This window comes from Vigna unguiculata, chromosome 6 (genome assembly GCF_037176805.1).
Source record: "Vigna unguiculata cultivar grain cowpea cultivar isolate G323 ecotype 2 chromosome 6, ASM3717680v1, whole genome shotgun sequence".
In the NCBI taxonomy this organism is placed as follows: Eukaryota; Viridiplantae; Streptophyta; class Magnoliopsida; order Fabales; family Fabaceae; genus Vigna; species Vigna unguiculata.
This window is the reverse complement of record NC_140797.1, coordinates 3,149,502-3,172,605: the sequence shown is the minus strand read 5'-3', so window position 1 is coordinate 3,172,605 and position 23,104 is coordinate 3,149,502. Positions and strand designations below refer to the sequence as shown.

The following is a 23,104-nucleotide window of genomic DNA, read 5'->3' as shown; positions in this document are numbered from 1 at the left end:
AGTTGTCCTTCTTCAATCGTTCATTCTCTCTGTAGTGGTCCCTCTTGTCTTCATTCGTTCATTCTGTGTGTGGTGGTCCCTCTTCTGGTTTGTATTGTATGACTTTCATTTATTTTTTTTAAGGAATCCTGTTTTGTTTATTCTGTCACTCAGTATGCATTATTATGATTGAATGTTGATTCTTTGAAGGAAAGTCTTGTGAGTTGTGAGTAACTGCCTTATCTTGGAGAGGTACTTCCGTCAATCCAGGTTAGCCTTCATACCACCTTAAGTTCTTTGTAAACGGAATTTGTTTGAAGGGATTGTCTGCGTTTTCAAAATGTATGGGAAACGGAATACAGAATCCGTTTCAAAATGTTATGGAACGGTTTCTGTAATCCGTTTCTAAAAAAATTTGCAAATATTTTATGAAACGGAATACAGAATCTGTTTCATAACGTTTTGAAACGGATTCTGTATTCCGTTTCATAAAAAAATTTGCAAATTTTTTTGAAATGGAATACAGAATCCGATTCAAAACGTTATGAAACGGATTCTGTGTTCCGTTTCATAAAAAAATTTGCAAATTTTTTTATGAAACGGAACACAGAATCCGTTTCAAAACGTTTTGAAACGGATTCTCTATTCCATTTCCTATAAATTATGATTTTCGCATCCATCACAAAATTACACACACACACACACACATATATATATATATATATATATATATATATATATGTTTATTACTCATGTTCGTAGGTGGTTGTGGGGATGCTATAAGTCAAGAATACATTTGTTTTTGGTATTCTTGGTGTACGTTTGTTAGATGATAAATAAAGAATCCGTTTCACAATATTTTACGAAACGGAAAGTGTATGCCATTTCGCATAAATCATGATTTTTTTTCTGCCCATAAAAAAATAACACGATCACCCCATTATTTTTAAATGTTACTTTTAAATGTTATTGGTAAATAAACCTTGCATAATATTCTGTTAAAAATTACACCCACACACCCTCACCCCATTTCTTTCTTCTTGATTCCATTTCCAGTTCTGTGCAAAGAAAAGAACTGGTGAATAAGATTGGTGGCATGCATGTACGTGCTGTCATGGAAATAGAATTGAATCACTTATTTCGTTGAAATTTCCACTCCTTATTTGCATGGATGTTTTGTCCGACAGACCAAACACTTGAAGTCCAAACACTTGAAGTCCAAACACTTGAACATCAAATAGAAACCAAAATTTTGTTTTTCCAAACAGATTACATAATCCGTGTCTTAAAGATGTGAAACGGAATAGCTATTCCGTTTCATACTATTCTGTTTCATACTTGGATTTTGTGTGTTGGTGTGTATATTGTGTTATTGGTGAATTTTTAATGTGAGTGAATGTATACTGTGTGATTGGTGAATTTTCTAACGTAAATTATGCAATGAATATCAACATGCAATTAGTTTTCAATTTTTGATACGTGTTGCATTCACTCGTTTTCTGTGATACGTGTTGCATTCTTTATGCATTTAGATGGGTTATTTACATATTAAAATTTCTTTTTTTATTATAGTTCATTATGGAAGATCATCATTTTAGTTATTTGAGTTTCTTGGATTCTCAAGCGGATTCTCAACAAAATTGTAGTCTCATGTCAGAGTTTTCTGATTTTGTTCATGATATCTGCGAACAAGATTATACATCTCATTTTACAACCGATGATATTTTCTCAACACGTGAAGATTTAATTAAATGGGTTAGAGGGGTTGCTTATAATCTTGGGTTTGTCGTTATTATTCTAAGATAGGATAAATACAATGGACAACCAGGAAGAAAGACCCATGTATTATTAGGTTGTGAAAGAGGTGGAAAATATAGAAAATACAAGTGTGATGCAGAACCCAGTTTATCTGGGACAAGAAAATGTGATTGTCCCTTTAGATTGAGAGGGAGACCCATCTCTCGAGGGGAGGGATGGGTGTTGAACGTAAAATGTGGTTACCATAATCACGATGTCTCTTCTACTCTAGTTGGTCACCCCTATGCGGGTAGGTTGAAGTCTACTGAACAGTCGTTGCTTGTTGATATGACCAAAAGTCAAGTCAAACCTGCAAATATACTTCTCACTCTGAAAGAAAAAGATGATTGTAATGTTACAACTCTGAAGCAAGTGTATAATGCAAGATATAGGTACAAACGCTCAATAAGAGGTTCAAGAACTGAGTTACAACAGTTAATGTTGATGTTGGAACGTGATCACTACATCCATTTTAGTAGATGTGTTGATGAATCTGATGTGGTAAGCGATTTGTTCTGGACCCATCCTGATGCTGTGAAGTTGTTAAATTCATTCAATATTGTGTTCTTAATGGATAGTACCTATAAAACCAACAAATATCGGTTGCCATTACTTGAGATTGTTAGTGTGACCTCAACAGGATTAACTTTCTCAGCCGCTTTTGCATTTTTATCTAGTGAAAAGCAAAATAATTTCATTTGGGCTCTTGAAAGGCTAAGAGGTCTATTTATGACGTCCGAGGGTGGTCCACAAGTCATTGTAACTGATAGGGATCTTGCTCTAATGAATGCTGTTGGCATGGTGTTCTCTGAGTGTTATCATCTTCTATGTCGTTTCCACATTCAAAAAAATGTGCAGGCAAAGTGCAAAATGTTAGTAAATTCTGTTGATGCATGGGATGTTGTATTGCAAGCCTGGGAGAATGTCATGGACTGTGAAGATGAATTAAAGTTCAACGAGTGTGTTCATCGTCTTGAGCTTGTTTGCCAGCCATGGCATGTATTCTTTGAATATGTTAACGACTCGTGGATCATTCCTTATAAAAAATTCTTTGTGAAGGCATGGACGAACAAAGTTATGCATTTGGGGAATACAACATCAAACAGGTATGTTTGTATTTTGCTATTAATTAATTTTTTTTATTAATGGTTTATATGATTTCCTTGTATAAATTGTACTAGGGTTGAGTCTGCTCACTGGAGTCTAAAGAAAGTTCTTGGAAGTAGTATGGGAGATCTTTGTTCGTGTTGGGATGGAATTCACAACGTTATTATCTTGCAACACAACGAAATTAAGGCGTCTTTTGAAAGAAGTTTAAATCTGATCAGTGACTCTTACAAGGCATTGAGTTATAGAAGATTAGTGGGAAATATTTCTAGATGTGCCTTAGAACTCCTTGTTCCAGAGTTGGAAAGAGTAAAGAAGATTGGATTCGATAGTAGTCGTTGTGGCTGCATTCTCAGACAAACTTATGGTCTACCATGTGCGTGTGAATTAGCACGATATGATCCTGGGATTATTCCTCTCCAAGAAATTCATGTCATGTGGACTAGGTTGAGCTTCTCCAATGTCTCGTCTTCACAATCTGAAGGGCAATTATCTATTCAGAGGGAGGTTGATCTACTGCTTAATCTTTTCAAAGAAGTTGATATTGCAGGAAAAGTGACCATAAAACATAAATTACTTGACATAGTTAGCCCTTCCATGACATCGATGTTCCCACCACCGAGTAAAGTTAAGACGAAAGGTGCAGCTAAGAGTCATAGATCAAAGAAGTCAACCAAACGTGATCCCTCCTATTTTGAGCATGTGGACGCCTTCATTGAGTCCTCAAGACAAGACACGTGTGTTGCAAAAACAGAAAACAAGGTGAAGAGCAAACGTGTAATTGAAGAGAAAGTAATACCCATGCTAGAACAGTTCAATCCTGTTTTTCATCCTTATATACTCGATGTTGTCGATGTTGTGGCGGACGGTCATTGTGGATATAGATGCATTGCTGCATTGTTGGGTATGGGTGAGGAGTCGTGGCCTCTAATCAGACATGATCTATACAAAGAACTTAGTCAATGGCGAGATGAATATGCAACGTTAGTTGGAGGCTATGATCGACTGGAAGAACTGAGAAAGTCTTTGCTAGTTCAATCACCATCAGGGGTATAACTTCTATACACCAGTGTTGAAATTTATGTATTACAAGTTTTTTATGATTTTGTTTTATTATAATCTAATTAATTATATACAGGCTAATCGAGACAAGTGGATGACTATACCAGACATGGGGTATGCGATTGCTAATCGGTATAATGTAATCCTCGTGTGCTTGTCATCAGTTCAGAATTTGACTATATTCCCACTTCGTACATCCCCACCTATTTCGCAAAGTCAACATCGACTAATTTGTATCGAACATGTTTACAATTCTCATTTTGTGCAGGTATATATGTTTATATATATATATATATATATATATATATATATATATATATATATATATATATTATTTTTATAAAGAACTTTATTTCTCTATTGACTAATTGCGTATTTACAGGTTCGTCTACAAGAAGACTGTCCATTACCGACAGTGGATATCATATCATCTAGCAATTGTTACCCAAAGGCAAAAGGGTGGGCATCATTTTATAGAGATAGGATGCAAGCATTCCTAGATTTACACATAGTGGATCGTAGTTATGTAGATCTCATGGAAGACTGATATTTGTTGATTGTATTTAAGTATTTTACTGTTGTAGTTTGTAATTATTTTACCAATATATAAAATTCTAACTCCTTTGGCCAAGGGACGGATATATTTTGGCCTCATTGCTAACATTAAATAACTTAATATAAAATACCATATATAGATGAAATATCTTAATATAAAATCCAATAGAAATGTCAATTCTAACATCAAATACAAATAAATCGACTATCCAGACGTAGATGGTCGTCGACCTCGAACTCTACGTCCTCCTCTAGTCTCTTCCTCTTCAACGCCATCTTGAGCCATCTGCAATAACTCATGAGTGCGATCCCAGGCAACTGTGCCCTCAGTAACGTCTCTACAGTTTATCATCCGCTGAAGACCACCTACGATGCGTTTCACGAGACCTTGTGATAATAACAAGTTAATGTCAAATATTAAAAGTTACTAATAATATGAACAACTAAATGTGTTACATACCAATAAACCACTGGAAGATGATGACGATGACGTCCTCTGAACTGTTATGTCATCTGGCAAATTCCGACGAAATCGGGGCACAAGCACAAGGCTAGGTCGGTCGGCCTCAGCTCCACGTAAAATGTATGGATGGGAGACTCTCCTAAACCACTGCAAATATCCATCTGAACATGAAAAAGGAGCTGGTGCTTGGACCACTTGATGTACAACAAACTGCTCGTGCTTTTTCCATCGATCATCAATAGCCTCAAAGTCCATCATGGGAACCGAACTAGCGGTCGTGGAATAGGCTGGATGAAGCCAAATTGTCGCAACACACGCTCCGGCAAATGACGTTGTACGACGGTCCCAACCCTCAAGATGCCAGAAAACATGCCATGTGTTACCAGTTGTCGAGCAGCTCTGTGTGCTACATATGGGTTCCAAATCATCCCATCATATGTCAAGCCATCCAACTGGACTCTAACATCAGCTATAGCGGAAATGGCGCGTCCAGTGACATAACGTAGAGCACGGGGTTCGGTCTCCACATATGTATCCCGTACTTGCTTCCTTCCCAATGTAGGGAAGTGCTCGTATATCCAAGCCTGTATCAAATAATATTTCATTTAACCATTGTCATATAAAACTAAAAACAAGTCAAATAAAGAATAAAATGTTATATAAATGGGTACCTGCAGAAGAGGTAGATATCCAGCTAATTGCTTTGTATTTGCAAAGCTGGCATCTCCTAGTTGCTCATATAAGTGGACAAGAGCAGCAACTCCCCAACCATATGTACGACATGTGGAGAGATCTCTAAATAGCTCGAGATAATGTGTACGAACATATGTGGTGCTTTTGTTAGCAAATATCGTGCACCCTACAAGGTGCAAAAGATATGCACGTGCAGCAAACTCCCATAGCTCGTTTTCACAACAGCTGTGATACAAGTCTCTCAACCAGCTCAGTCGGACCTGTGCACCCCGACTTTGATTCAGCTCCACACATGCCATGGCCCGGTCAACACCAAGAAGTGTCGTCAAAATCTGAACAAAATCTTCATATTCCAGATTTTCAGTGGAGCAAAAGTTTCCACTGATGGAAAGATGGAGAAGTGACCATACGTCATCCAAAGTGATGGTCATCTCCCCAATGGGTAAATGAAAAGTATTAGTCTCGGGATGCCATCTCTCCACGAAACCCAATACTAACCCAAGATCGATATATTCATATAAAATGTCGCACAAAGGCGATAATCCAGAAGCTAACACAAAAGGTGCAACAGCAGGGTGAGGACGTCCTAATTTCTTAACTTTTTTAATATGGGAGACCACTTTCACAACTCGATCCTAACAGAAGAAACAAACAACAATAAAAATACTTAACAACAACAAAATTAAACCTATATAAAAACTTCTTACTGACCTGACCATCCCATATCATGCGTGCAACATGATCCTGGTACTGCGTCAATAAAGATGTATCATACGGCCCACCAGGAAATCCGCCACCATCGTTATCAATGACCTGCTCGTCCTCCCGAGGAACGTCAGGAACCTCATTCTCAACAACGTCATCCTCAACAACATTAGCCTCATGCTGACCCCTTCTACGAGCCGATGCTGTCGGTCTCTTTCGTGCACCACCCTGTCTGTAACTCTCGGGTGCATCATTTGAACCACGTCTAGATATATTTCCTCGTGTCCTGACCATATCTATAATAAAATAAAATACAAATTAATAAATAATAAATAATAAATACTCGCCCTCATCTTTCCTTTTTTTTCCTCGTAAAAACACTCTAAATGCAGTAAGTGCAGGTTCAATTTCACATCATCTTTCCTCTTTTTCCTCGTAAAAACACTCTAAGTGGGTTCAATTTCACAAACTGAAGACGGACCACAATCAAATTAATTACATCAAACGAATTTAAATAAAAAACATTAAAGGCATCTAAAAAAAAACAGAAACGGATTTTGTAAAAAAAAAATAATAAAAAGGGGAAACGGATCCCAAATTCCGTTTCGTAAAAACAAAATTTAATTAAAAAAAAAAAAGAAACGGATTCCACAATCCGTTTTGTAAAAAAAAGAAAAAAAAAGGAAACGGATTCCACAATCCGTTTTCTAAAAAAAAAAATAAACGGATCCCACAATCCGTTTTGTATAAAAAAAATTAAAACGGGAAACGGATTCCACAATCCGTTTCCAAAAAAAAAAAACGGATTCCACAATCCGCTTTGTAAAAAAAAAAAATGGGGAAACGAATTCCACAATCTGTTTCCTTAAAAAAAAGAAACGCCACAACCCTTCCTCTCAAACGCACACCACTCATCAACACAACCCACCTTCCTCTCAAACGCACACCACTCATCAACACAACCCACCTTTCCAGCAGGTTTAAGAAAAAGCTACATATAAAATCAATTAAAATAAAAATATACACATGCATTAAAATAAAAATATACACATGCTGTCTAATATTAAAAAACCAGTATTACTTACCTGTAAAAAATGGAGAAGCCGCGGGAAAGGATGAACGGTGGGGAGAAGAATGGTGTGTGGAGGAGAAAAGGATACTCTATGAATGAGAAAAGGATGGCGTGGGGAGAATGCTTTGTGGGAGAAGAGGGAGAAGAGGGAGAATGAGGATGGAGAGTGTGTGGAGGCGTGGAGGCTTTTTAGGTCAAAGATTCCAAGGATGCAGGTGCGTGCAGGAGGGAATCTGCTTTATTTGCTTTATTGGGATGCGGGTGCAGGGGTTTTGGGGGTGCAGTGTGCTGAGGGGTGTGAGGGGTGTGAGGGGTGCAGGGGTATTTGGGGGTGCAATGCGGTGAAAGAGAGAAAAAGACACAGTAAATTTTTTTTTAACCAGGGGCAAACATGGAAATAAAATAGGTTTTGGGGGTACAGGAGAGATTATTGGAGGTACATGGAAATACAAGTACTGCCACAACATGGACTATAACACAATGAAATGACTTAGGGTCAGCACCGCAAAACATAGGGTAAGAAAGCATAATCCAAGGCAAGTCTGCAACAAACTTCTCTCACAGGTGAGTTTAAAAAATGCAAGGGATTCATACCCTGCCTCACGTGACACATGAACACAACCCAAGAGTACCATGTGAAGGAAGCGAGAGAGAACAACAAGGTTTCCCCACCACTAACTAATACATTCACTCACGAAAGGGCCATGCTCCTGATACAAAGACAGCAAGAGAAAGAACCATAGGTGCAAGACTATCCCTTAGTTATCACGGAACACACCACCACCATCAAGGTCTCAACACATTAACGAAAAATAGAATCAAATGATAAAAGCACATGTTAAACCACAAGCACGAATAACATACAAGCCTTAGTAGACTAAGTAAACCCACAAAGCACCGAAGCAAACAAGATAAAAACTAGTACACAAATATCAACAATCAAACTGAGAGTTTACCCACTATGAAAGGGAAGTAACCCATCTACAAAAACTATGAGCGAGGTTTCAAAACAACCACCCATACCATCATTAAACTTTCAAATATTATACCAGTCCAAGGAACATTAACAATTATGTAATCTCAACCACCACATCATTAACCCGTGAAAGACCCCTACTAGAACTCAAACAATGATGACACAGAAAACACCCAAAGGTTCAACTTCATTCATCAAGAAACAATAAAACAAGAAAAAGCTTCCCCTACCTGGAAATCTTGCTATAATTACTCCACTAGCGATCTTCCTTGCTCCAACTTTGATCTCCACCCTTGAGACCTTCTCCTAGTCTTTCTACACTCTCTCCACTTTAGGGTTCTGTTCTACCTTATGTTCAGCCACACAAAATTTTTCTGCTTTATTCACCCTTCATTCTCCTCTCTCTTTTCCAAACACTCCCTAAAACCTAAAGAAACCAGAATGGTTTATTCCCCACAACCGTCCACACTCTCCTTACTTTTCATCTCTAGAATTAATTAAATTAATTCTACCAAATTAATTGGGTTCTTAAAGCCTAATTAAGTCCAATTAACCTCTTTGTTTGTGTCCAGATTCGTGGAACCTATCACCAGCTCTTCATCTCCTCAATTTGTTCCTAAGGCATAAAAAAATGTTATGATTTTACTCTAGTCGAGGTTTAAATCCACAACCTCCCAATTACTAAGTGCATGCACAACCATGAAGCCAATTCATGTTTCTTGGTAATTCGTATAACATCCCGTCAGGATATTACGAATTTAATAATAAATAAAGAACTAATAAACATTTTCATTTAATAATACCTCATTTCCCAAAATGCGGGAAATTTAAACTTTATTAACTTCCAATGATAAAAGCAAAAATCCATAATCTCAAAAGTGGAATAATCCAAAATGTCTCATAAAAGTTTACAACTCATGCCAAAAAATCATAAAACATGAAAACATAAAAACTCCCATGCTATCCCCACTTTGTGGCTAAGTCTCACCAGCACCACCTGCATCAACATCAGTTGCTCACGTGTACCGCGCACACGATCATCATCAAACACAAGTAGATAGGGTGAGCTTAACAAATAAAGCATAATCCACATTTATATACATGCATAAATCATTCATATATTCATCTTGCAACCACTAAAAGATTTTTCCCCAATTAATTCCATATAACATGGCCACAACCATGACTTTCGTGTTCTACTTCTTCTAGTGATAACCTCTAGGTGACTTTCTGCCATACCTATCGACCACAACCGATAGAGCACGTGCGGGGAAACCATGCTACGGATCACACACCGTAACGCTTGGTGGAGTTCCCAAATACGAATATAGTTCATAACGTTCCAATACTATCAAACTCGTAAGCTAATCACTGAGGAGGGCAATCCATTTGGACCCATCCGTACTGGCCACAACCAAAACACTCACACTAGCAACACTCGCCAACCCGAGCTCAACTCAAGGGTTCCTCGTGTTCATCCGCCATCCCGAGCTCAACTCGAGGGATGCCATTCCGAGCTCAACTCGAGGAATGCCACGTGCTTAACCCTTATCCTGAGCTCAACTCAAGGGATACGTTCCAAGCTCAACTCAAGGAACACAAGCAATCCCACCTTTGAAGCACCACCAAAAGCCTTGTAGATTACGCATTCAGAATCCAACATCTCGAGATTACAACATTAAAAATCGCCTAGCGGGGGACATGTACTGCCAGGCACAAGCGCTTCCAGACCGCCTAGTGGGTGACACGTACCGCTAGGCGCCAAGCACCTCAGAACCACCAACACAAGCAGTCACCACCTGGCGGAACCTCCATCGTCGCCAGGCGCCCACCTTCCCAAGGCTCACTGTTTGATGGCTATCGCTAGGCAATCTACTCCCATCGCCAGGCACCACCCCTTCCTGTTACACTCTGAGAGGCAACTGTCGCCTGGCGGCTTCAACTGTGCTGCCAGGCGCTGTATCAATACAACACAGGTTCATGTTTTCCCATTCTTGGATTTCCCCATCTCATTCTGCACCACGTAACATTGATTCTTACCAATTTAAGTACCCTCCATCATCTTGAGATTTTAATTCGTTATCCCATAACCTCAATACCAATTAGATTCAATAACATAAGCTTACTATCCAATCACCTTGCTTATTTCAATTTCTCTACCTTTACTATATGTCACTGTTAATCCAGTGCCCTTGGTGCAATATTATTTATCCTTAGATGTCTAAGGTTCATGACACAGCATACAAATCTTGACTACATTTACACCATACTCTCGTTTGGGCCAATACCACTCATTTTAAACAATTTCCTGACATCTAACCTTCATTTTACTCTTTCTAATGGCTTACCACTCGTCACTCTTAAATATGACCCTAACACAGAACGATTCACACCTCTGAACCTACTCCACTTAGTTCACACCAGTCCTTATTTCTTACTTATTCTTATGTTTCGAATAATCCTCCCTAAGGTGTTTATACCCTCTATTTATATGTTCTTAAGCCTCTGCTTAATGTTACTCAATGATATATTCATACCAATGCCTCTATTTCCAATGGCACTGTATCAGAACCCAACCCAACCACGCAGCAGAGTGGCCACTGCGCTGGCGCCTGGCAGTAAGCTCCATGCCGCCAGGCGGTGCATACCATCTAGACATTTTCCAAATTTTTCCCAGCACCCTTGACTCAAAACCTTCACCATTCTCCCTACTTTGCAATTTCTAACAGTTTCTTCCCGAATTCATACTCATCCAGCACAATTCATAACCTAATTATAGGGATCAATAATTCTCAATGCCTATTTAGTATATCCATTCTCGAATCATAAGAACAACCCAAACATGAAACCCAAAAAGTATTCATAGCAATTTATCCAATTAAACCTTCCAACCATATAAAATTCTACAATATAATGACTTACATCATTGCTCACCAAGTAGAACTACATTTTTACCCGATCAGAATCACCCCAGAACCCACAAAACATCAAAACCGGGTCAATTTGACTCGTGTCGCATGGCGGGTGTTCATGACCGCCAAGCAGTTCATCACTAAACCTAGAAACTGGATTGCAAGTTTGTAACGCCTGACGGTATAGGGATTAACCGTCAGGCGGGTCCTCAGTGAACCCAAAAATACACTAAACGGGTATGTGCCGCCTGGCGGCTATGAGCAGCCCGCCAGGCGGTTTCTGGAAAAATCTCCAAAATTCATAAATTTTAAAATTAAACAAGGATCATGCAATCATATTACCATACATTTCATGTAATCATTAAAACGAACAAGTAAGTCTGAGTCCAGCTCCCCTAACCTGGTCTCCTTTGCTTAGAACTTGAAAATTCTCCCTACACCAAGGTTCCCCAAGGCTTGAACCCACAACCATGGAATTGCCAAATCAATGCCCAACCATTCAACCACTTCATATTTCATGTCAACTAATTCAAATTTCATGTCAACTAATTCAATTCAAATATTATATTCTTATTTAACACACAAATGGCATACTTAGGACTTGAACCCAAGTCCTCTCACACATTTAAGTACTCTCAACCACTTAAGCTAGTACTTTTCCACGTCATACAAGCTAGAATTAATTACCATAAATGCTCTCCCTACCCGCATTTATTAATTAATTATTTATTTAATTTATTAAATTTCGGGTCTTACAATTCGTACCCATCTATGATTTTATCTTACTATTCTAGTCTCAAACATACCCGCAAAACAATAAAACAATTAAATTAATAAACAATTGGCATACACAAGAGTTGAACCCAAGTCCTCTCAATATAACCAAATACTCTCAACCACTTAAGCTAGTATTTTTCCATATCATAAAAGTCAACATTAAATGCCATAAAGGTTCCCACTACCTGTATTTATTAAATAATTATTTATTTAATTATTTGAATTTCTCGGGTCTTACAACAGTAATCCAAACACAACCTCATAGTGCCATCTTTTTCTTGACTAACAACATTGAAGCACCTCAAGAACAAACACTAGGTCTGATGAATTGTTTGTCCAACAATTCCTCTATTTGTTTTTTCAGCTCTTCTAACTCTAGAGGTGACATCTTGTAAGGGGCTACAGTTATAGGTCTTGATCATTGATAGAGGCCGTACGCCACCAAATTAAAACACTTAAAATGCAGTATATGAAAGTGAACCAAGTCGTCTCCCAACGACCAATATTTTCATTCAAAGCTTTAATTTTCCGATGAACACAACAATAACACAGGGGGGAGGGGGGTTGGCAGATTTACGGATGCAACGCACAATTGAAAACTTAAATGCAGATGTGTAAAATCCATGTAAAAATAGCGTTGATTCTTTGCTTCAAATGAACATCCACCAATCACAGATTATAACTCAAAATTGTTATATTAACTATAATGAGACCCGAATTAATTACTAAGCGCAAATGAACTCGAACTCAACTGCAATTGAGCAAAGCACACAACCATGAACCTGCTACAGTTCACTAAGCATGAACACACAATGATTCCACTCTGCAAATTAAGCAAAAACAGAATGATTTCTTCATTTAAACCCAAACTCAAATTCAGAATTGAGAGATTAACATAACTCCACCGAACAAAACACTAATCTCAAGGTTTCAATCCATTATCTGCAAAGAATCAACACATAAACTTAGTTCCTCATGGAATTCGAATTAGGGTTCTTAAGTGAATTTGCAATTCAACCGTTCAAATGACTTCAAATTGATACGGAAAGCTTAAAATGGTGCAGCAAACGAAAATGAGCAAGGGATAATAGAAGAACAACGAAAACAACCACCAAAAATGAAAATGCTTCAATATAAATGTTACCCAAAGTGTAGAAAACGTGAATACAAGCAATAACTGCTGTCCAAGACTCATAAAACGTAAAAAACGAGTGGAAAACGTGAAAAAATAGCTTGTGCCACCATGGGTCACCTTCCAAAGCTTAAAAACAACAAAAATGGAGGTTTGAGAGAGTGTGGAAGAAGAAGGAGCGGCTGGTGCATGTTGAATGACCTAAAACTCGTGGTCACCTCACCCCTTGCCACTAGTATTTACAAAAATGTCATTCTGCCACATTTAATTACAAAAATGCCACTCCTAGGCCTCTAATGTTGGCCCATTCACTCAGATGACGTGGAAATGACGTGGAATTGATGTGGCAATGATGTGGCAAGTCTTTTTAGCTAAATATTAATGTCTAGGCTCCAAAATTGCTTCACCCAAATACCTAAAAATAATTAAAAACGAAAATTAGGCCAAATAATGCAAAATTAACCCCTATTCGGAATAGTGGCCCAATAAAGCCCAACAGATGAAAACACACTAAACATGAACAATTAAGCACTGAACAACTGTCAAATGGGTACACAAGGGCTAGTGGAATGAAGGAAAATAATGACTCATCAATCCTGGTATCAAGTCTATAATGAATTCTATTTCTCTTTGTGGAGGTAACTTAGGAACATTCTCAGGGAAAACATCAAGATACTCACAAACAACAAGAAATTTATCAATGTTTAGAATTTCCTTGATAAATTAAGATCATGTATACTTGAGATCCTTTTGGGATTTCATTGTGATTGGTAGTACTCTCTTTTAATTCTTTTGAGTAAAAAATTTCACCTATGTGTGATTCAAAAATTAAAGTCTTATCGTGACAGTTTAGGAGAATATGGTTGGAAGATAACCAGTCCATTCCAAAAACAATATCCAAATGAGACAAGGGTAGACATATAATATTTATAGAAAAATTTCTATTGCTTATACAAATATGACAATTTGTGCATGCAAGTGAAGTAGTGACTAGAACATTGGTAAGAATAGACATTGTTAAATCATATGGCAATAAAGCGATAGGTAACTTTAGATGTTTGAAACATTCATGTGATAGGAAAGAATGAGTAGCACTTGAATCATATAGTACATTAATGAGGTGACCATTTATGATGCCCTTACATTGGATTAGATCTTGAGATTGAACAACTTCAGTGTCATTCATCGTAAAGACTCTTCCGGTTGTCTTTGGTCTTCCAAGTTGATTCTTTCCTCCATTGTTGCTTCCCCATTTCCTTTCTCCTTAATTAACTTTTTGCATTCATTATGATAATGACCTAACTTCCCACAATTGAAGCAAGTTATAATCTTTGTGGTGCAGTTTCTTGACAAATGAGGTCCTCCATAGTGGAAACATTTTATAGGGTTGGTTATGCCTAAAGAATTGGCAGGAGAGGAATGTTTTTGTCCTAAAGAATTCCAGGAAGCATGAGATGGACGTTGGTAGGGTTTCTTATTTTTGAAATTATTTATTTTATGCCTCAAAGGCCCTCCTTGCCTCCATGAGTTTTATATTCCATCAAAATACAAAACCCTAAACCTATATATATATATATATATATATATATATATATATATATATATATATATATATATATATATATATATACATATGTCAATAGTTTACATCTATGTAATGTTCATGAAATATTACAAAAATATGTATTTTGTATAATATTAAGAGTTTTACATTAGAATAAAAGATTATCTATATTTTTAATATCTCTTAAAGATATTAATATAAATTATCCACGAGTCAATCTTCTAAAAATCCCCCAAATTTACCGAATGGCTTTCATTGAGCAGGTTCCTCTTCCACTTGTGCAACAGGTATATAGGAAAGAAAAATGAGAAAGGAGTGAGATTTTTATAAGCCTTAAATATTAATCTTAATAAACTCAACAAACAATGCAGGCATTGGGGGCCTAGAATTTGACCTACAACCACAAGACTCAAATTCATCTTATCAAACATATGGATCCATATACCACTTTTTATGATCTACTTTGAACATCAAAAGTTATTTTGGAAAGTGATTAAATAGTTGAGTATTTCTCATAAAAACATTGGTACAATAATAATTATTTATTTCTTAAGAATTTTAACCATTTAGAGGCCCATGACAAAGACATATATACTCACTACCTAACATTGGCGACTGAACAAGTATCGGATAGTCCCAAGTTTGGCCTATGAATATCCTAGTTCAGGGCTTTATTCTGAACTATCCAGATACTCACCTACTTGGTAAAACTTCCTTAGACCCCACCATGGTCCCTGTCATTTATTTTATCTCAACTTATTGAAAAAGAAATTTTCTTAACTAACATACTATTGGATATATTCAAAGATTAAAAAATGTGATGACTATCATGTTGTCATATTTGACCTATAATATATATATATATATATATATATATATATATACATAATACACTGAATATAAAATAACAATAAAACATATAGGTAACTTTCTTTTATCCAAGCTCACTGAATAAAACATTATTTGCTTTTACTTTATTTTTATATTTTTCAAATTATAAAATAAAGATAAAACAAAATTAGAGCAAAAGCAAAAACTTTAAATAATTAACTATATATAGATTAGAATGTTATAAAATAATATAAAGATTCGTACAAAACTACAGATAAATGAAATGAAATGAATGAATAGGATTGGTACGTAATGGGAGGTAATTAAATAAAATAGATAAATAGGACTAATGCATAATTAGAAATAAATAAAATAAAATAGGTAAAGAGGACCAGTGGATAACTAGAGATAAGTGAAATAACATAGATAAACAGGATCAGTGCATATCTAGAGATAAATAAAATAAAATAAATAGACATGGCCAGTGCATAACTATAGATAGATTAAATAAAATAAATAAATAGGACAAGTGTGTAAATGGAGGTAAATTAAATGAATTAAATAAACAGGACCAATGCATAGCTGGATATAAAATTAAATGAAATAAATAAACAGGCCTAGTGCATAACTAGAGATAAAATGAAATGAAATAAATAAATTGCACCAGTGGATAATTGGAGATAAAATGAAATGAAATAAATAAATAGGACCAGTGCATTACTAGAGAGAAATAAATAAATAGGACCAGTACTTAACTAGAGATAAGTTACACAATATAAATATAGATAAATAAAGAGGATAATAAATAAAAATGAGTTAACTAGAAGTAAACAAAATAATATATAATTCAATAAATAAAAATATTAATATAACACAAATGAGTTTATCAGTATTAACATAGAAAAAGCTTAACCTCACCCCCCTTATCTCACCCCCTTACCTTATTGATTGAAGGGGCACACTAGCAATACTTTTAAAAGGTTAAAATTTCTCCTAATCTCTTACTCCAACTCCTCCCCTTTCTTTTTCTCTTTCTTTTTCTCTCTTTCTTTGTCTTTCTTTCTCTCTTTTTTTTTTCTTTTTTCCTCATGTAACTCTCCCTTTCTCTTCACTCTTTCACATTCCTATCACATGAAACCTATTTATAAACCACAATTTTGTAAAGTAATCATTGCATTAAATGTAATACATGTGCATTATGTCATCTTATCTCATCTTTCCTTTATCATCCATTTCATTGATCCATTTACAAGTCATGCATGTGCCAAGTAATGAATGCATGCATTAAATGTAATGTTATCATGTATTAAGATAAGATTCCTTTCATTAATGAAGAGTTATATCTCTTTCTCTATCTTTTCTTTCTTTCTTTTTTTTATATCATTTATTTTCATTATTACTTAGTTATAATATATTTTAAAGCTACTTGATTTATTATTATTATTATTAATGTTCAAACTATATTTAGATAAAATATGAAACATTAAAAATAGAACATTTTCTAAATCTTATTTTTAAAGTTGAGGATAAACAAATAAATAATATAGTTATTTAAAAGTATGGATGTTACTTCTAGTGTCAGGTCTCGAGTTTTTGGGCAGTGGGCATTGGGTTCTGGGCACCGGGGGCCACGGGTGCCACTATTTTTCTGGTCTGCACAGTTTTGGTAAAATTGTATTTCCCGATTCGTTAACCGTCTAATTTATCTTGAATTTTAACAATTTGTCCATAACATGTTGTTCTTTAGTTTGAAGGGTGTGGTCTTAGTTTGGAGGTCTATAGTTTGAGATATATGTTACACATGATTGCTAGTTTTTCATGGGTGTATTGTGTTGATATTTTGTTGTGATAGGCTCTATTTGTAGTATATTGGATGTTGGCCATGATGAATAGTGTATGTTAAATATAATGATGAGGATTGTATGATGTCATTGTGTTGTGATACATGTGATGATGAGGCCTTAATGTGTTTGTGTGTTCATTGATCATGAATATGCATAATGATGTGATTGTTGATTGATATATGATCATGATGAAATAATGTATACTTGGATATGAATGTAATGAAAGGTATCTTTGCATAATTGTACCGGAGGTGCACTTCGCAAGGGCTTCTAATGTGAGTAATGGAAAGTTGTAATCTTGGTCGAGGCTCGATAAGAGTAATGGGAGATTGCGCATCTTGTTGGGGATCTTGATATGAGTAATGAGGAGTTGTATACTTCACTGAGGCTCGCTGTGAGAGTAATGGGAATTGACATCTTTGGTAAGTTGCGTTCGAGAATAAGTTGGGTGGCTGGTTATGAGCACATGCCATACGATTGATATTACTAAGTGGTAATATTTTGAGGATTGCATGTTTGGTTGTGAGGACATGTGATGGGTTGTTAACTTGGTTAAGTTTATGCATATGTTTTGATAATGTAAGGTGGGTTATATGCGAATATTGTGTTCTGGAATGATGTTTTATTTGGTTACCTCTCCTTTGCATATTTGTGGTTGTGGTTTCCACCTTCGGTGATCGTATATTTGGTGTTATGCAAGAGTAAATGTTGGTGTAGATGATAATGGAGATGCATAGATGTGAGGAGCTCGGGGGAAGGACTTAGGAATTTTACTTAAAACATTTTGAAATGTTTTGAACTTCAATGTAATAGTTGGAGATTTGGAAGTTGTTTCTTCTTTTATAGGGATTTGTAATAAGTTATTTAATTGTTTATGTTGAAATTGTTTTTCTCTGGATTTTAATGGTGCTTTGAATGAAGATTAAAATTTGACTAAATGAAATATGGCTTTTGAAATAAAATAATTGTGAAGTTCCTATTTAATAGGATGGTATCAGAGTTGTATGATTGGAAGTTTTGGAAAAATAATCTTACACGTGGTATCTTGAAAAGGGTGTTACACCACAAACCCTAAACAAGTAGAGAGATATCAATGGAGGTATATTAGGTAAAATAAAACTCAGTGTTGAAGTTTCTAAGGTTTCGTGTCAGCCATTTGCAATTACCTTTACCTTATCAATTGATCCATTTGTAGACAAAACCTCTAAGTCACCTTATCAAACAAATAACAATACAGAATGAGACTTCTCTATATTAGAATATTGAAGGACCATTTTCTGAAGATTTTAAAATGACAATTCAAAGCATAGACATGTGAGAGACAAAGTAATTAAAAATCACAAACATTGGAGGGAAGTAATTGTTTATTATAGATCTATGGAATTTTAAATTGAAAGTAGATGATAATATGATGGTGAGAAGTAGGAACTTGGTGCAGGAGCTAATATGCGTGGTAGACAAGAATTATAATACCAACTTAAACTTACATTAAGTTGAAAATAAAAAAATACAAGGTTGCAAGGTGTTAAATTAGTCCATGATAGTAGCAATAAGGAAATATGGTACTCATAAAACATTTAGATAAATAAAAGGGGTGAGGAAAGGAAACTTCTTCAGATGTATATGTTATAAGAGAATGAAGCAAACCTATCATAGTTGCTTCAGACTTTCAAGTCGTCCACCTACATAGACAAAAAATAACATGGTGTCAACCTTTATGCTTTATGAATTTACCATTGTGTCCAAAATGAAAATTTTTTAGGAAGGAAAACATAAAATCATAAGCAGAAAGAAAGTTTGATAGTAAACTTGTAACTAAGAAAATAACACGAACTAGGTGATATAACGTGAGTCAAACCAGTAGAACTCCTAAACAATTATCTCACCCGTGAGAGCAAAGGGAAAATAGCATATCCCATTGCTTGCATGGCATCAACAGCCGAATAGATTCCAAGCTTCAAATATTCAATATATGCTTGTAAAAGTGTACACATGGTATTGAATGTTAGTGCCTCTTTGCATGCATCAAACTAAGAGACAAAATGTTGGGTTTAGAATAAACTTAAATGAATTAGCTGTTGGAGTCTTAATAATAGTTAATGAATTACCGTTGTAGGTAGTTAATGAGTTAGCCGTTGTAGGTAGTTAATGAGTTAGTCGTTGTGGGTAGTTAATGTACTAGTCATTGTGGGTGTCGCCACCTAAATCGCGACTGGATGACGAACTTAAAAATAAATTCATTTGGAAAAAGGAATTCGAAGTCACCACCATAGTTTAGTCTAGAAAACTATGGAAAACCATAAAAGAAAATAAAGTCTGCGAAAACCAAATTTAGGGTCCGGGAATCGGTTACGCGTAGGGAAGATATTAGCATCCTACAACGTTCGTCCAAAGGCGATACCTTTAATTAAATTTGCAAAAGAGATGTGTTTATTTTATAATATTTATTTTCCCAAAAATAAGAAATAAGAAATTATTTAACATACATATTTTTCGATTAAAAAGGACTCGACAAGGATTAACCTTGCTCCTACGTATTCTCATTAAAAATGAGAAATCATGGTTACGTAGTTCTTTGTAAAACTGTTTACAAATGACATTTTTAAAGTGAACCCGACAAGGTCTGACCTCACTCCTACGTATTTCCATTCACAATGAAAAATTAGAGATCACGTAGTTCTTGTAAAACTGATTAGAATATTTAATTTTTAAAGTTGACTTTTTACGTTTTTGAAAATAAATGTCATGCAACTGATATGACACCAAAACCATTTTTCATATTTTGCATTTTTGAAAAAGAGTGTCGTGTGACGCGAGCAATCAATTAGACACCAAATCATTTATATGATTTTTTATATTTTTGCAAAGAAGTGTTGTGCGACGCAAGTGTCAATTACACACCAAAACTATTTTTATAATTTTTGTATTTTAAAAAGGAATGTCCTGCGATGCGAACGGTCGATTAGACACTAGAACTATTTTTATATCTTTTGTATTTTAAAAAAGAAGTGTCGTTCGACACGAATGGTCAATTAGACACTAAAACTAGTTTTATAATTTTTGTATTTGAAAAAAGAAATGTCGTGTGACGCTAGCAGTCGATTAGACACTAAAAGAAAAATAAGGAAAATAGTTTTAAAAATTTTTTATTCTTAATTTTATAGTTTTTGAAAACTATTTAATTTTTATTTCAATTTAAAACATTTTTATTATTTTAGAAAATGATGTGATTGAAATGTGATATTTAATTAGAAAAAAGGTAAAATTGGAAATAGAAAATGCGAGTTCATAAGTGAGTATGTGGGTGTAATGAAAAAAACTATACACATGGGAATAGGGTGCATAAAGAGAAATGTGTGGTGCACAAGGTAAACACATCTTAGCCTAAAATAGAGAAATTAAAAGAGTGGAGTGTGTGCTTAGGGAAAATGTAGGTACATAAGGTAAAATAAAACTTAATGTAAGGGGTGTGGGGTTATTACATTTGGAAGTGTGTGAGAAAATAAAATTGAAAAACACAAAATAGAATAAAGGTGCAAAGATTAACCATAGAGGTGCATAAAGTATTAAAATTAGTAACCAAGTTAGAATGGTGGTGCACGAGTTAATTATGGGGTGCATGCCAAATTATTGGAATTAGTAACTCAATTAAGATGGTGTTGTAAGAATTAATTATGGGAATGCAGGTAAAAAGTTTTGAAGTTATTATCCGAATTAATATGGTGGTGTAAGAACTAATTATGGGGTGTGCACGAAGAGAATTTAGATATGCCAAACCCTAAGCCTCATTTACTTTCACCATTCAAAACGCTGCATTCAAAAGGTTTTTTCTCTGAAACTTTGTCTTCCACCTCATGACACACTATTGCGCAAGAAGTTCACTTATTCTCCAAAGTTAAGCCCCAAATTATTGCGACACCAACTCAATCTTTCCCGTTTTATTTACGTCATTATTTGTGATTGTAACAGGTAAGAGGAAGAAAAATAGAGTGAATAAGAACACAATTAAAAGCGTACCTTCAAGTTCAATACATTCTATATTTTTTACTGCCTTTTTCGTTTGAAAGTTCTTTGTTTCTGATTGTGAAAACGTTGGTGAAATGGACTGTGATGCCTTGTGCCTGTGGGTATTGTTTTCTCAGAGTGTTTGTATATTCTGAATTGGACTATTATGAATTGGGAATTGTGTTGTTTTTAGTAATTAGGAAGATGAAGGTTGATAGAATGTGAAGATGGATGAGCGTGTGGAGTTTGGTGATTGAAGGAGATGTAAGGAAGAAGATGATGGTGCTTGCACGGGTGTAATACAGTACTGGAAAAAATGAATCTCCCCCAAAAATTTCTTTCTATCCAATGAATATTAATAAAAAATTGTCTAGCGGTTGTGAATGGCGGTGGTTGGCCGTGACAGGAAATTGAAACAATCAGGAAATTGAACCCATAGAAAGAATTGTTCCCCGTGCTTAAAACTATTATTTTTATTTTTGAATTTAATTAAAGATGTAAAATAATTAATTAATATATTTTTTTTTAATTTCTTCTAATTTAAAACACAAAATCCTTATTTTGCTTAACTTTTAAAAACATAAATTAAAGAAACCTTTTTTTAATCCATTTTATTATTATTATTATTATTTTTTAAGACAATTTATTTTTTATCCCTTTTAATTAACAATTAATTTTTGGCCAGTTTTAAAAATATAAACTTTTATTCACCTGGACTAAATTGGGTGTTGACAGTGAGTAATTAGTGTACTAGTTTTAATAGCCATTGTGAGTACAACGACCAGAAAAATGAGTTTATAAATTGTATTATAAATTATATGAATGAACAACAACAACACAAGAGGTGAATAAAGTTTGTTCACAAAAGTAGCGAGTTGTTGTCTACAAAGTGGTATCAAAGCCAGCTAGCTTGAGTATTTGAGTGAAAAAAGAGAGAGCTAGAGAGCTAACTGTTTGAGAAGAAAAGAAAGTGAGATGGCCAATCTTACAAACATTGTATCCCTGCCCAAGTTTACAAAGGTTATCAACTATGACAATTGGAGTCTCAAAATGAAGTTGGGAGGTGGTTGAATATAGTTTCGATGAACAAACCAACACTACAAATTGGTCAAATGCCTAATTGAAAGCATTGAAAGAAATGCGTGTGAAGGACAAGGCAGCTTTGTACATCTTGTACCAAGCTGTGGATAAGTCCGACTTTGAGAAGATTACAAGTGCCAAATCTTCAAAAGAAGCCTAGGATATTTTACAGAAGGCGTATAAGACGGATGACCGACTAACGTAGTTACTGCTTCAAACACTTAAAGGTGAGTTAGAAAGCATGAGGATGAAGGAGACAAAAGGAGTAGCCGAGTACATAACTCGGGTTGAAACCGTGGCGAACCAACTTGCTAGAAATGAAGAGACGTTGCCTGCTAGCCGAGTTGTGGAGAAGATTTTGAGGTCTCTAACGAATGACTTTAAGAACATGGTGTGTGCGATTGAGGAGTTGAACGATCTGTCCATGCTCACAATTCAAGAGCTTGCTGGATCTCTTGAAGCACACGAACAACAAAAGAAGAAGTGGCAACCACTTGATCAACTACTCCAAATGAAGGTAGAGGCTCAGAACACTCAAGGTAGAGGACGA

General features: G+C 35.4%; 2 protein-coding genes across 2 annotated transcripts; one reads left to right on the top strand and one right to left on the bottom strand.

Annotated features, from left to right (window-relative positions):
• The first annotated feature begins 2,064 nt into the window (after positions 1 to 2,064).
• Positions 2,065 to 4,492, top strand: LOC146885389 (uncharacterized). Its single transcript, XM_085674690.1, has 4 exons — positions 2,065 to 2,882; positions 2,958 to 3,933; positions 4,022 to 4,213; positions 4,328 to 4,492. Exons 1-4 carry the CDS (start codon positions 2,065 to 2,067, stop codon positions 4,490 to 4,492), a joined length of 2,151 nt encoding a protein of 716 aa, XP_085530816.1.
• Positions 4,493 to 4,672: 180 nt separating this feature from the next.
• LOC146885388 (uncharacterized) lies at positions 4,673 to 14,113 on the bottom strand. Its single transcript, XM_085674689.1, has 3 exons — positions 14,077 to 14,113; positions 4,969 to 5,157; positions 4,673 to 4,887 (listed from the first exon to the last, which is right to left on the bottom strand). Exons 1-3 carry the CDS (start codon positions 14,111 to 14,113, stop codon positions 4,706 to 4,708), a joined length of 408 nt encoding a protein of 135 aa, XP_085530815.1. The 3' UTR covers positions 4,673 to 4,705.
• Between the last annotated feature and the right edge of the window lie 8,991 nt (positions 14,114 to 23,104).

Coding starts and splice junctions, on each gene's coding strand:
- LOC146885389 (XM_085674690.1), top strand. CDS start 2,065: ATGACCAAAAGTCAAGTCAAACCTGCAAATATACTTCTCACTCTGAAA. Junction 2,883..2,957: donor GGGAATACAACATCAAACAG/GTATGTTTGTAT, acceptor AAATTGTACTAG/GGTTGAGTCTGCTCACTGGA. Junction 4,214..4,327: donor ACAATTCTCATTTTGTGCAG/GTATATATGTTT, acceptor GCGTATTTACAG/GTTCGTCTACAAGAAGACTG.
- LOC146885388 (XM_085674689.1), bottom strand. CDS start 14,113: ATGGACTGGTTATCTTCCAACCATATTCTCCTAAACT. Junction 5,158..14,076: donor CAACCATATTCTCCTAAACT/GTCACGATAAGA, acceptor TTGTACATCAAG/TGGTCCAAGCACCAGCTCCT. Junction 4,888..4,968: donor ATCGTCATCATCTTCCAGTG/GTTTATTGGTAT, acceptor TATTATCACAAG/GTCTCGTGAAACGCATCGTA.